Below are 15,577 nucleotides of genomic sequence, written 5' to 3'. Positions count from 1 at the left end.
AGTAATCTGGAATGAGAGAGCGCAATGGGGTCTTATCTGACTATAGATGGATGGAGGTAGTGGACAACTGCTCACCTGGTGGACGTTGTGAACCCACAACCACAGAAAGCAATGAGACGGCTGATGCAGACCCACAATAACGAACATAAAAGGCGGGAAATGAAGGGGTTAATCCTGCGCTGCTGTTGTAGAAAATGAGGCTGATGATTCGATGAACAATGTGTAGTGTTATTGTCAACGTGTTTCAAAGTAAATAAACTTCTTCTTCAGAACATACTATAGTTTGTCCTGAAGAAGTTTATTTACATTGAAACGCGTTGACAATAAAACTACACGTTATTCATCAGATCATCAGCCTCATTTCTCCACGACGGAAGCGCACAATTATCCCCTTCATTTCCAGCCTTTTATAAGTATACACTAAAGCGGGCTTTACACGCTACAACATATCTAACGATGTGTCGGCGGGGTCACGTTGTAAGTGACGCACATCATCATCGCATACACGTCGTTCATTTGCTAAAAATTGAACTTCGGGTTGTTCAATGTTCCTGAGGCAGCACACATCGTTGTGTGTGACACCCCAGGAACAATGAACAGATCTTACCTGCGTCCCGTGGCTCCCACCGGCTATGCAAAAGGAAGGAGGTGGGCGGGATGTTTACGTTCCGCTCATCTCCGCCCCTCCGCTTCAATTGGCTGGCCGCATTGTGACGTCGCTGTGACGCCGAACGTCCCTCCGACTCCAGGAAGTGGATGTTCGCCGCCCACATCGAGGTCGTATAGAAGGGTAAGTTCGTGTGACGGCAATTAATCAACAAATTGAACGTGCCGCACATACGATGGGGGCGGTTACGATCGCATACAATATTGTATGCTTAATTGTAAGGTGTAAAGTAGGCTTTACACTACACTGCATACAATATTCCACAGGTTTAAAAATAACAAAATATCAGAAGTTCTTGTTTAAAAATAAATTACAAAATGAAAAATAGTTTGTATTGCCGGTCTGAGCTATCAAAATTTAAAATTACTTAACCCTTAAAGTAAATGCCATAAACAGAAAAATAACCAAAAAGCTTGAATTGTTTATTCATTCACCACACCTCCCTAAATAAAATGCAATAAGAAGTGATCAACATTCTACATATTTCCATTAATGGAAAAATAAAAACATTATGGGTCTCAAAAAGTGGTGCTACAATCCAAATGAGAAAAAGCAACATCTTTTTCTCAACATTAAACTTAACCAGTGCAAGTTTGGTAATGCCTTAATCATACTAACCTAAGGAATTATGATGAAAGGTCATTTTTATCACATTGAAGACCATTAATAAAAAAACACGTAAATAAAAAAAAAAAAAAAAAAAAAACAAGAATGTAGGAATTGCATTTATTCATTTTATTTTTATATTGTTCTGCAAGAAGGGACCAGAATCGGCACTGCCAGCAGTTCTTTGTGACATGCAGGCATATTCTCCAGGATCTCCCCATTTACCGTATTTTTCGGACTATAAGACGCACTTTTTCCCCCCAAAATATAGGGGGAAAGTGGGGTGTGCGTCTTATAGTCTGAATGTAGGGCATGGCTGCGGGGAATAAGGGTGCTGCGGTGAAGCGGGTCATCGGCAGCACAAGCAGGCTGTAGCAGCGCCTGCCGTGACCACGTCGTGGGCCCGCTCATTTCATATGCACGTCCATCCTCCCGCCCATCATCTCTTAGCGCTGAAGCTGTAGCTGATAGGTGGGCGGGATGATGGTCGGGGGTGCACGCATAGTAAACAGCCGGCCGCGTGATCACCCCTGGCATGATCATGTGCGGCTGTATTCACTGCCCCCCGCACATCATCATCAGCACGGGGGGCAGTGAATAACTACGGTATACTCACCAGTCACCATTCCCCTGAAGCATCGCAATGTCCTCCTGTCTGTCGGCCAGCTAATCTGTGTAGAGAACAGTGAGCACAGCAATGACGTCATCCCTGTGCGCGCTCTCCACACACATCAGCGAGCCGGCAGACAGGAGGACATCGCGATGCTGCAGGGGAGTGGCTCCACACAGGTCAGCGGTGCTGCTGCTGACAGAGAGGAAGATGATCGATGCTGCATGGAGTAAGGAAAGGTGAGTATAAACGTTCATTTTTTTCTGTCCCATAGGATACAGGCCATATAGCAGGATGGGAGTATATAGCAGGATGGGAGTATATAGCAGGATGGGAGTATATACCAGGGTGGTGGTATATTATGAGCAGAATGGGGGTATATAGCAGGATGGGGGCTGTACCAGGATGGGGGTATTTATCAGGATGGAGGCTATACCAAGATGAGGAACATATATACAAAGATGGGGATCATATACAATGCAGGAGGATCATTACCAGGATGGGGTACCTTAGTAGAGAATTTGGGGACATTACCCCCCATAACAGTGTCAGCAGCAGATCCTCGCCCCATAACAGTGTGTCATGACCACATTTTTTGCTTAAAATTTTATTTTCCTATGTTCCTCCTCTAAAATCAGGGTGCATCTTATGGTCCGGTGCGTCTTATAGTCCGAAAAATACGGTAGTTGCATCACTTTTCCATCCATTTCAGTTTTTTCCTCAGGCCCGCAGACCTCTTTGTTGGGTCCAGAGGAAAATTACTCGCATTTCCCATTGACTTGCATTGTACTCGCTATTTGGAACAAATACGAGAGTATTACAAAGTACATGTTACGAGTATAGCAATTACGAATATACTCGCAAATACTCGCTCATCACTATTCATGACACATGTGAGCAGCTGCTCCCCCTCGTGTTTTAAAGTTGATAATCTCCAAACTTTTTAAAGAATTATCATATTTCATACCATTAAAAAAAGGAAATATATATTTTTTTTAAGTTAACATATATTTATTTTTTTACAACACATTCCCTTTAAGAGGCCTTTCAATTAATTTGGAGCAACTTCCAGCACACACTTAAAGAAGAATATATAGTCATGGACCAAAAGACTGAGCATCCTTGAAATTGTTCCAGAAAATGAAGTATTTCTCCCAGAAAAATATTACAACTACACATTTTGTTATACACATGTATATTTCCTTTGTGAGAGTTGGAACAAGACAAAAAAAACCTGAGAAAAATAGGCAAATTAGACATTATTTTAGACAAAAAAAAGCAGGATAAAATTGTTGGCACCTTGCCAAAACTGTGAGTAAACAACTTTGTTTCAAGCATGTGTTGCTCGTTCAAACTCACCTGTGGCAAGTAATAGGTGTGGGCAATATGAAAATTACACATGAAACCAGATAGAGGGGAGAAGTTGACTCAATCTGTTTTGTGTTTGTGTGCCACACTAAGCATGGGGAACAGAAAAAGGAGACACTAACTATATATGAGGATTTGAGAACCAAAATTTTGAAAAATATCAACAATCTCAAGGTTACAAGGCTATCTGTGAAGAGAGCTTGATGTTCCTTTGTCCACGGTGCGCAATATAATCAAGAACTTGGCAACTCATGCTAGTGTAGCTAATCTCCCGTAATGTGGATGGCAGAAAAAAATTGATGAAAGGTTGCAACACAGGATAGTCAGGATGAGCAGCCCCAATCAAGTTCCAAAGAAATCAAAGTTGTCTTGCAGGCTCATGGTGCATCAGGGTCAGTGTGAACTATCAGTCACCATTTGAATGAAATTAAACGCAATGGCAAGAGACCCAGAAGAATCTCAGTGCTGACACAGATACACACAAAAGGGTAGAAACATAAAAAAGCTAGACTGCAGCTTAGGCTGCTTTCACACTACGTCTTTTTAACATGCGTCCTGAACGTTTTTTTAACGCAGAAACGGATCCAGTGCAAATGCGTTTTCATTTCAATGCATTTGCAATGGACTCGCGTTAACATGCGTTCACCTGAGTTTGCGTGCGTTATAGTGAGGATCCAGCTACTTGCAGTTTTTTAACATCTTTCAAAAACGCTACTTGTAGCGTTTTTGAGCTGCGTCCAACTTCTGCAAATTGCTGGATCCTGACTAAACAGCACGCAAACGCAGGTGAACGCTGGCGTGCTGATAGGCAGGATCCTGCTTGCTCTAATGAGCATGCACAGAAGCCAGCCTGGTGTGATCAGTCTCTCTCTCCTACCTCTCTGTCTCTCTCCTCCCTCTCTCTCTGTCTCTCACCCTCCCTCTCCCCCACCTGAGAGCTGCGGACACTCGTAACCAAGGTAAATATCGGGTAACCACTTATCTTAGTTACCCGATGTTTACGTTGGTAACGTGTGCAGGGAGCCCGGCTCCTAGCAGCTGCAGACGCTTGTAACCAAAGTAAATATCGGGTATCCAAGCAAGTATACCCGATGTTTACCTTGGTTACGAGCCTCGCAGCTGTCAGATGCCGGCTCCCAGTCTGGCACGTTTAGTTCCCATCACTCCCGATCACATGATTCCAATGCCCGCCCCTAAACATCCAGTGACAGGATCCTGCAAAGTAACACATGCGTTTGCATGCATTTTTTGCTGTAAAAGCAGGATCCGCTTTTGCAGCAAAAAACCGTTCAGGACGCATGTTAAAAAGACGTATTGTGAAAGCAGCCTTACCAAAATGTTCATAAGTAAGCCAATATCTTTCTGGGAAAGCATCTTGTGGACAGATGAGACCAAGATAGAGCTTTCTGGTAAAGCACATCATTCTACTGTTTATCGAGAACGAAATGAGAAATAAAAAGAAAATCACACAGTACCTACAGTCAAATATGGTGAAGCATCTTTGGAGGTTGTTTGGCTACTTCTGCCACTGGGTGTCTTGACTGTGTGCAAGGCAGATTACCAAAGGATTTTGGGTCGCAATGTTGTGCCCAGTGTCACGAAGGTGGGTTTGTGTCCTAAGACAATGAACCCAAACATATTTCAGAAGCCCCCCAGAAATGTATGGAAACAAAGCGCTGAAAAATTCTGAAGTGGCAGCAATGAGTCCAGATCTAAAGCCTATTGAACACCTATGAGAGATCTTAAAATTGTTGTTGAGAGAAGGAGCCTTCAAATATGAGAGACATGGAGCAGTTTGCAAAAGAAGAGTGGTCCAAAACTCCAGTTGAGAGGTGCAAGCTTGTTGATGGTTAAAGGAAGCAGATGATTGCAGTTATTTATTCCAAAAGGTATGCAACGAAATATTAAGTTGATGGTGCCAACATTGTTGTCCGGCCCATTTTTGAGGTTTTGTGTGACAGTATGTCCAATTTTTGTGTGTTCCAGTACGCATAAAGGAAACAAACATTTGTATGACAAAACATGTGTAATTACAAAAATCAACCTTGAGAAATACTTAATTTTCTGAAACAATTTCAAGGGTGCCAACACTTTTTGCCATGACTGTAAACAGTGTGTCCACCCATATCCTGTCCACCGCCATTAACTTGAGAACGGCAGCAGCTATAGGAATAGAAGTGGTGTCTAGGTATAGTAAAGTAGCCATGCGCTACGCAATGAAACCACCTATAGCGCCACCTAGTGGAAAACAATGGAGTTAGCATTTTTATCTCGAAAACGGAACGAGAAAGAGAAAAAAAAGTGAATTATAAAGTTGTAGGGCATCATCAATTCAATACGAATCGACACCTTGCATACAGAAATGCTATGATAAGAACGTGTAAAACTCACAAGGCTGCGGACGATACCTCATGGATACCTTCCTACAAGTCATTGGGTATGGTGGCTGTGTGGAGTGGCCTCCACGCTCACCTAACCTGACCCCATTGGACTTCTTTCTGTGAGGTCACATCAAACAGCAGGTGTATGCGACCCCTCCACCAACATTGAAGGACATACGACGACGTATCCCAGATGATTGTGCAATATGGTAGGTGACACGTTTGCACAATGTGCAGCACAGCAAGATAAAGTATGCTGTCCAGAGTCCAGATGTGCATTGCAGCTAACGGTGGCCACTTTGAGCATCAAAGTTAAATGAGCGCCATATGCGTGACCAGCATTCAATGTTTTGGGGGGGGGGGGGGGGTCATGGGTTTCATATCATAGCATTTCTGTATGCGAGGTGTCGATTTGTATTGAATTGATGATGCCCTACAATTTTTTAATTCACTTTTTTTCTCTCTCTCGTTCCGTTTTCGAGATAAAAATGCTAACTCTGTTGTTTTCCACCAGGTGGCGCTATGGGTGGTTTCATTGTGTATTGCATGGCTACTTTACTATACCTAGACACCACTTCTATGCCTATAGTTGCCGCCGTTCTCAAGTTAATGGCGGTGGACAGAATATGGGTGGACACACTGTATATGTGTAAAAACCATGAAATGTTCTTCAATTTCTCATTGCTTTTCATTTACTTTTTGGTTACAAAGTGCAGGGCAGGACATACCATTAGTGCAACCTGGGCAGCCTCACGTGGGCCGAAAAGGTAAGAAGCCCACTCCAAAATAGGTGTAATTGTGCATTATGATGAGTTATACTGAAAAAGGCTCATATGTTGTGCTTCCACAGGGGCCCTCTTCAGTTTGTGTCTGCTTGAGTCTAGTCAAAGTGGCACTGTAATCAAAAAGTAACCAAACAGATATTGCCGTTTTGTCTAAAGTGCACTGGAAAAATAAAAGTAGAGTGTGATAGGATGTCATGGGCATGAATCCCTGTTACAATGTGAAAAAAGATACCGGCCATACCCATTTTTTTTTACGATTGTCCAATGTAACAAAAATAAAGCACAGTCTTTTGGTCTACAACTGGTGAATGGGGTCAATAGCTATGATCGACATATAAGCTTGGAGCTTTCCCGCTGCACATGTCGAACATGTTCACAAAACGTGATGTAAACACTACCATACACAATTGCATACAGAAGCACACCATCATACCTTTTCTACTGCTCTATCCTGATCTTCATATGTAAATCCTCCAGCTCCGGCAGCATCGCCTCCCGCTATCATTGCGGCATCAGTAGTAGAAGAAGATCTAGGTCGACCTTGATGATGGTGTAACACCGCAGCTAAGCCACCATCCATTGGTGGTGGACGTCGAGGAAGATGAGGGCTTCCGCCACGCAACTGCTGATGATGATGATGGTGAGCTGTGTCCCCAGGTCCACTTTTGCTCCGACGCCCCCCACCATGCTGACCAGAGCCTCTTTTGACGGAAGGACGGGAGCGGATTTGTTGTAGCACACGGTTAAAGGCAGTTGGACGTGCTGGTAAATCATGCAAAGAGACAGCATAAGACACTCGATGCATTTCTGGAGATCGTTCTTTTTCATCTGCAGAGTCGTGGTCTGAAGAAGACAAGGGGGCAGTTATGGATGCTTGGGGAGTTTGGGGTCCTGGAGTTGAGCAAATGGCTGTGGGTTCTGAAGCTGCCTGGTGGTCACGCTCTCTAGAACGACGACGGCTATGGAAGAGGTGCTTCAGTCCGTGTCCAAACATGGATCCTTCAGAAAGCTGTTGGATTTTCTGTAGGGAAATATGGATGTTAGTTAGGGTTTTATCAATGATATATTATAAGGATAATTAACCAAAGCTAATGTGCTTCATGCATGACACAAGAATAAGTACAGACTATTTAAGCAGTAACACTGTCCCATCTATACAAAAAAGCCCGCTACATCCGGCATAAAGAAGCACAGCTTTATACATGCACACTGGTTCGAGCCATGAAGCCGAGTCACCGTGTACAAGCCATCAGGTCTACAAACTGTGCTCTTCAGTTTAGGCTAAGCTTTGGTATAGAGCCTACCCCCAATACTAGGCCTATTTGCACTATAGTGCCCCACCAGAGTGCTAACCATTTAAGTTCCATACGCACTGAAGCTTGTCAGACCTGAAATCCCGCAGTCTGAGAGTTTACAGCTGGACGGAGTCAGCAAGAGAATGTCACATTACATCCATGAAAAATTTACAGTCAGCTATCAGGTTCCCAGACTGGTGTCTACGCTCTGGGCTAACCTGCGATGCCAACAGGAGAGGACAGCAAAGGGATGTAAAGCAAGGCGTAACAGTCTGCGAAACAGAGCGTCAGTGGAAAAAGCTGAATATAAGGAAGAAAGACATGAAGATATAGCACTGGAGGCTGAGAAAGTAAGTGTGAAGAAGTGTGCGAGAAAAGATGAGAAAGTGATAGTGAGCGAGAGATTAAGAGTATGACAAAAGAACATTGGATTGTGTGACAGCGAGAAAAAAAAAACACAGACAAGCACACATGAATAATTAATACTTCATGATGGCTTGGTCAAGAAAACAGCAGTTCAATAGGATCCCTGCTCCCCAGCACCCAGCCATTAAAGGTCACCGTGCAAATTTATTCAATAATAAAATATATATATGTGCATACATTAATGTAATCATTTCTCTTTGTATCTGTCTCATCCTAGCAGTGATCTATGGAAAGAATGGGAGTAGCATTAGCAGCTATCCTGCTAGTACGTGGAGATGGCGAAGCTGCATGTATGGGCAAACAAAACCCAAATAATAAGGAACAAGTTGGAACATGCCACAATTTCTGTCATATGGAATTTGTGAGAAAAAGCCTCTCTGTGCCTTGGAATAAATAAGGAAGCCCATGGGAATCTGAGGGTGCAGTATTGTGGAGATGCACATCATCTGTAATCAAGCAGTGTGCCGGAGGCATAAAGAGGACCAGGAGATGAAGATTTGTATTTTTTCACATTATCTTGTGCCTCAGGGGTCTGCAACTGCACCCCTAAAAACACCCACAAGGCATTAAAAAAGACACTTGAGTTTAAAAATTATCCCCGATCCGAAGGATAGGAGCTAACTTCTTGAAAGTGATCCCAGAACCGATGTTCTTAAAAGCCCTGTATGAATGGTGCAGTGGTCAATCAGCACACCTCCATGCCATTCATTCTTCAAGGGGTGCCGAAGACCAGCCAAACAATGCACTTAGACATCTCCAGTGGTCCCATAAAGGTGTGAAGGTGTGCTGATTCAGCACCACTCCATTTACATCCTATGGTCACGGAAAACTTCCAAACTTGGTACAACTCCTTTCAAGAGGTGGTTCACTCCTTTTCATTACTAGCCACATCAATATGTTGAGAAACAAGGTTTCTCTCAAATACCTTGTGTTGCCAATAGCGCCTGTGAGCGGCACTATATTGCGGTCCGCTTACCCCTATCACGTGACCACCGGGCTCCGTGACCTCTGATATCCGGTGATGTCACGTCAATTTCCTGTTGACCTGATATCACCACGGCCGGGCCCCAGTCTTACTGAGTGACTGGGCTGTGAGCAGCATTTCACCACTCATCGCTTGCAGCGCTCTGCAGTGAAGGAGGGAGCAGGGAGTTGTTGGGCTGTGACGAGAGGTGAAACGCCACCCAAAGCCCAGTTACTCAGGAAGACTGCGGCCCGCCTCAGTTGACGTGACATCACCGGACATCAGAGGTCACGGAACCCAGGACTCTAGTGATGGGCATGAGAGGACCGCAACAGTGCCACTCACAGCACTATTGGCAACATAAGGTATTTGAGAAGAAACTTGTTTATCAATATAATATCAATGTGGCCAGTAATGAAAAAGGGTGAACCACCCCTTTAATGTTTTTAATATGGCAATGCCCATTTTATGTGGGTAATATGAACTAAAAATACAGATCAGGATATAACCTGAAGAAAAACAAACATTATTCTTAAAGGGTCATTGCCATTTTGTTAAGTTATCAGGTTTCCACAGGATTGGTGACAACTTGCTGATCTCTGGGGTTTTAATCTCTGATATCCCCACCGATCCCAAGTCCGGAACTTTGAAGTACCCTGGTAGAACGTAGCAGTGACTGTGTATGCTGGCCTCCGCTACACTCAATGACAGCCGTAGCAAGTTATAAAATATGGTAATAACCCTTTAAAGGGAATCTGTCAGCAGGTTTTTGCTACCTCATCTGAAAGCAGCATGGTGTAGGCAAGGAGATTCTGAATACAAAAGTGTATCACTTAGATTACTAGGTGCAGACACAATCTGATTTTTTAGCTTTAAGGCTGGTTTACACGTTACAATATCGCTAGCGATATCACTAGAGAGCGTACCCGCCCCCGTCGTTTGTACGTCATGGGCAAATCGCTGCCCGTGGCGCACAATATCGCTAACACCCATCACACATACTTACCTTCCTAGCGACGTCGCTGTGGGCACCGAACAACCTCTTTGTTAAGGGGGAGGTTCATGCGCCGTCACAGCAACGTCACACAGCGGCCAACCAATAGAAGCGGAGGAGCGGAGACCAGCCGCATTAACGACACGCCCACCTCATTGCCGGAGGACGCAGGTAAGCTGTTGTTCGTCATTCCCGGGGTGTCACACGTAGTGATGTGTGCTGCCTCAGGAACGACAAACAACCAGCGTCCACAATGAGCAACGATTTTTTGAAAATGAACGAAGTGTCAACGATCAACGATTAGGTGAGTATTTTTGATTATTGACACTCGCTCGTAGCTGTTACACACAACAACATCGCTAACGGCACCGGATGTGCGTCACAAATTCCGTGACCCCGACGACATATCGTTAGCGATATCGTTACATGTAAAGCACCCTTTAGTCATGTAGCTGAGCCTAGGGAGCTGTCCCATCCACACCAGACTCTCAACAGAGATTGATACCTCACAGTCAATGTACAATCACAGCAGAGGGCATGCCGGACATCTCTGTACTGTGAGTTTCTATTCCTCTAATGATAATGGTCCTGTATAAAAAAAAAAAAAATAGATTGGACTGTGACAAAACAGGCATGCTTGAACTTTCTGTGTTAACCCCTGCAGCATGCTGGCTTCAGCTTACATAGCAAAAAACTGCTGACAGATTCCCTTTAAGCCAATGTTTGTAATTGTACTCTTACCACATAGTGTAGCTTGGGATTATTTTGTGTGCAATTTTTTTTTACAGTGAACATGTTACATGGGAAAGAAGGATAGTTGACAAATTTGTGTTTTAAGTGTTCTATACTGAATAATTTTGTAGTGCCAAGTGGTGAATGCTAGAAATGCTTATAGCATTGCGGCCATGTGCTGTTTGTGAGAATGGCAATTTCACTGCAGGTCATTGGCTTCTTAGTCCTAGCGTTACAATAAATGACATTCTCTAGTCAAGTGTGACCACAATATGGATGCTAAGCAAGGACTGAAATGTTACATATTTCTCCCTGACAAATTGCAGGAAATCGCTAGGCGCCCTGGCCATTAACTACATGACTACAGGAATATTTATAGGTACAGTACAAATCTGTCTGAAACTTGCAGTATGGGCAATATTTGTATGGACATATTAAATCAATGAATGATGAAGACTGTAAGTGACATGTTTACGGTCTAGAATACTTATATTAACCCATTAGCAGCATTTGCTGCAATCTGTAAATTCATGTAAAATAAACTTCACGGCCTATTTCCACCATTTTCCCAGACTGGAAGGTTGCCATCCCCCTGCTGTCACCCTGCGCTTTATGCAAGTTCTGGATGTGCAATTTTGCAATGCTAACTATATTTAGTGTTCCACCATTGTTATCCATCTTAGCAGCCTGTGGCAGTTATTTCCTCGTCACGTTTTCTCACGCAGAGATGTGTTAGATACATGCTCGTTAGCTTCCTTCCTACAGTCCTTATCTGCATGTAAGTGCATACGGCTCCTTATGTATCAGCGAACCTTCAACCAGGTTTATTAAATCTTGTTGGAAATGTACATTTGCAATAAGATTAAAAATCAAATATTTTGCTTTTACATGTGAGGACTCTCTGGTGCCAGAGGTGAGAGAGGCTGGTGCATGAGTAGGCACATTCCATACATGTGGTCACGACTAGACATGCATGTGAATTGATAAAGTCTGTATATGTCTAGTCACTATGTGGCCGTATATTTGCAGTCACATGACTGACCGCTCCCAGTACCAGAGAATCCTTACAGTGTACAGTGTGCGTGCTGTGAGGATTCACAAGTCTGCAGTCACACAGACTGACTGCAGACTTGTACTCTCATATCTGTCTACATATTACACGTTGTGTCGGTCATTATGGACTGGTGGTTGGCATAAGGGCTAAATAAATGTGTGCTTATTTTTATTCTAAGGCCTTATTTACAGAAGCTTTTTGACATAATAGGAAAAACAGACTGGGTTTAAAGGGGTTCTCTGCTACTTTTACATTGATGGCCTATCCTTAGGGTAAGTCATCAATGTCTGATCAGTTGTGGTCCAACACCCCGCACCCCCGCTGATCAGCTGTGGGTCCCGGCGGCGGCAGCAGGCAGACTGAAATGTTCAGTTTAGGAGATGTCCTGTCTTCTGATAGTGGCCGAGTACTGCACATCTGCTTCCTACTGATCTGAATAGGAGGTGGATGTTCAGTACCCGGCTGCGGCCACCATCAGAAGACGGAGCAGTGCCACAGCTGAGCATTTCCGGCAGCCTGCTACCGCCGCCGGAACTGAGAATAGCTGATCGTCGGGGGTGCGGGGTGAAGGACTCCAGCCGATCAGACATTGATGACCATTCCTAAGGATAGACCATCAATGTAAAAGTAGAGGACAGCCTCTTTAAGCAGTTTGGTCAAACATTCATCAGTATTTTGCACTAACGATAAAAAAAAAGTTTCTCCACCTTCTCCTATCTATCAGCCAGTGACAAATGGCAGCACATGGATGCCTGAATGCTGACAGATTTTTTTCAGACCCATTGACTTGCATTGCTGATTTTGATCCCGATTCGGATCAGTATAGGAGATGTCTTCGCGATTTTGCATGGAATCCAAGGATTAAATCTGAAATATGAAAAGTTCTATAGACTATTATACGTACAAGTGCTATCTGCGAAAAAAAACGGACTATACTTCTTTGTGAATACCTGACATGGGAATAGGCCTTAAAGCTTGTAATGCCCCAAGCAAGAATCCAGAACAGCAGAATGATTCAGTCTATTGATATGCTCAGGGCAAGTGGACAATGTATCAACCACAAGTGATCAAAACTGCAAATGGAAATTCTCTTCCAAAATGAATGGATGAGGCGCAATCGATTCTGGTGGCAATAGCACATCACAAATAAAGCTCAGACGAACCCAATGATCAGAGATCTTGACGCTTTGATATCTCGGTAATATATCTTGTTTACATAGCAGAAAAAAGCATGATATTTCTTAACTTGATTTCCATATCATGCATCTTGCTAACAGCCCACTCCACAGCTCTCACCAAAGACAGCCAGCAAAACTTTATTCTCTTTCCAGCGTCTCTATGGAAACAGCTACGGAGCCAAATAAGTTCAACACTCTCCACCTTGCGATGCTCTGCAGAGGAATGCATACTGACAACTGTCTACCATATGGCTGAAATTCTCCTTCTGGTTAATCTGTATGTCTTCGGTCATTATATATAGATATACAAAACATTGATTGACATTTAATGCAGAGAGAGCGCTTAATCGTGTTGAAGGGTCTACAAAATTGTCTGACCATGTCGTTAGTTTTGGAGAAATACATATTTTACCATGAATTTGGGCTGTGGAATGATAAAAGTCACTTAGTATGGAATTGTTAGTGCAATATGATGTATGTAACTCATAGCATCACACTGATACATTCCGTACGCCCATACACTGGTGATGAGTGGTGTTATCCCCCTGTCCAGGCTCATGGATTCTTCACTACATATGGTAGTACATTTTGAGATAAAGCAAATTTCCCAAGACTTTACAGAGTATATTCTGGAGACTTTGGCAGTGATCTTATGTATAATAAGTAGTGATGAGCGAGCACTACCATGCTCGGTACTTATACAGTCGGACGCTCGGATGGGCGCAACTCAAGTACCCAAGTATAATGGATGGCAATGGGGGACTCGAGCATTTCTCCAGAGTTTCCCATTGACTTCCATTATACTTGGGTACCCAAGTCGCGCCCGTCCGAGCATCCGACTGGTTATGAGTACAGAGCACCCCAGCATGGTACAGCGTGCTCATCATTATCAGCCATAGAGATGCTACACAGTGTACTGCCTCCCCCAGATACACTGGACCCCATGCAGTGAGAGTCTCCACAGATTACCTTGAGGTCTGGAGGTTTATTTCTTGAGATGACTGGGGCTGCCTGGCTGCCAGATGCTCCTGCAGAGCCCGAATCCCCAGGTACTGGGCTGTCTGAGCCTCGCACTTCCATGACAGTAGGTGGCAAAAGAGCATCTTGTGCAGCCACCTCCTCAGGGTGCAGCTCGTCTGACTGGCAGCGCTTCATGTATCCACAGAGGGTGCAGGGCAGAGGGGTGCAGGGTACAGGGGCACAGGGTAGAGGGGCACAGGGTGGAGGGGCACAGGGTGGAGGGGCAGGTGGGGGCAGCAATGGAGCAGGGCACCATGAAAGAAGGAAGGCCAGCAATGGACAGGTGGAATTACAACAAAGGAAGGGGAGAAGGTCACATCCAGCATTGGGGGAGGAATGGCCACACAAGTTCACCTGACAAACACGGCTCAGCCACACACTGATGTGCCGGACCCACACTGCGCCTCCCGGCTGCCAGCACACGTCCGATACGTGCAATGTGCTCCGCTGCAGCCACACATCACACAGAGGCTCCACAGAGCTGCACACACTGCACCCTGCGGGCTAGGCCATAGGAGAGGCGTCTACTCCATGCCCCCCAGGCCCTTCTGGCTCCCGGTCCCGGGGGCCCCGGCTCCTACGTCCGCACTTCTCCCTGCAGAGCCTGGGGTGACCAGCGTGCAACCTAACCTCCACGAGTGAGCGACGCTGCATCCGCCCAATGGCAGTAAAATGCTTAACTGCGCTTGTCCAATCAGGAATGGGGGCGGGAACTCAGCTCGTTTCAAGGTGGGTTGAGATGCGGGAGCTGTCACAAGAAGGTGGTGCTGTAGGGGCTTTAGTGAGGGATTCTGTGAGGGCTCATTGTGGGATTAGTGGGGCCCCTAGCACAGTCTGGAGTGGGCCACCGCCTCATTCACAGCGGGGAGGTCAGGCAAACAGCAGCAGAACTCCCTCATCCAGCCCAAAGGTTATCTGGCCGTGCTCTAGAGGAAGCCATTCGGTGGAGCCAGAGAGCATAGTCACTACCAGGAGCAGAGGTCCTACAGCCAGTGGGCCCCATAATAGCTGCTTCATCTGTGCTTATACCCATGAGACCCAAGGAACAGCCTCTTGCTGGGCAGCCACACATAAGAGCTATCACTGCCACAAAATGTCTGAGGAACCAATGTGTGGCTCTGGAGATTGCACAGTGTTTCCCTATATAGCCAAATATGAAAATCTTACACATCTCAAATATGGACCACAGAGTTTAATTAATACTGCTATACTGTGCTAGAGTAACATCACACAGCGCTCAGAAATACTATGGGCATACAGAGGCCAAATATAGCACCAAATGGCTACTACAAACCTCAGATGATTATATCACATGCTGTATAAATGCCCCCACCATGCAGAACTCAAAGAATGCCACGGGGCAGCTCCTGGATGGCATTCTTATACCTGTTTCCATAAATCGCTTCCCCTACTGCTTTTATTTTCGGGGTCTGGATTGTAATAGTCAGTGCTCAGACACAATGCACCACTCAGGCCTAATGGAAGTCAAATACAATG

General features: G+C 44.8%; 1 protein-coding gene across 1 annotated transcript in view; it reads right to left on the bottom strand.

The window, feature by feature from the left end:
• The window catches only part of TMCC2 (transmembrane and coiled-coil domain family 2), a 100,292-nt gene extending 85,710 nt beyond the window's left edge, over positions 1–14,582 (bottom strand). The window contains exons 1-2 of the mRNA XM_075335685.1: positions 14,030–14,582; positions 6,851–7,438 (exon numbers count right to left, since the gene is read on the bottom strand). Coding sequence (XP_075191800.1) covers positions 6,851–7,438; positions 14,030–14,215 — 774 coding nt within the window. The 5' untranslated portion in view covers positions 14,216–14,582. The remainder of the gene's footprint in view (positions 1–6,850; positions 7,439–14,029) is intronic.
• Between the last annotated feature and the right edge of the window lie 995 nt (positions 14,583–15,577).

The sequence above is a fragment of the Anomaloglossus baeobatrachus genome, chromosome 2 (genome assembly GCF_048569485.1).
Source record: "Anomaloglossus baeobatrachus isolate aAnoBae1 chromosome 2, aAnoBae1.hap1, whole genome shotgun sequence".
Lineage (NCBI taxonomy): Eukaryota > Metazoa > Chordata > Amphibia > Anura > Aromobatidae > Anomaloglossus > Anomaloglossus baeobatrachus.
The sequence above is the reverse complement of the archived record's forward strand: the minus strand, read 5'-3'. Positions and strand labels throughout refer to the sequence as shown.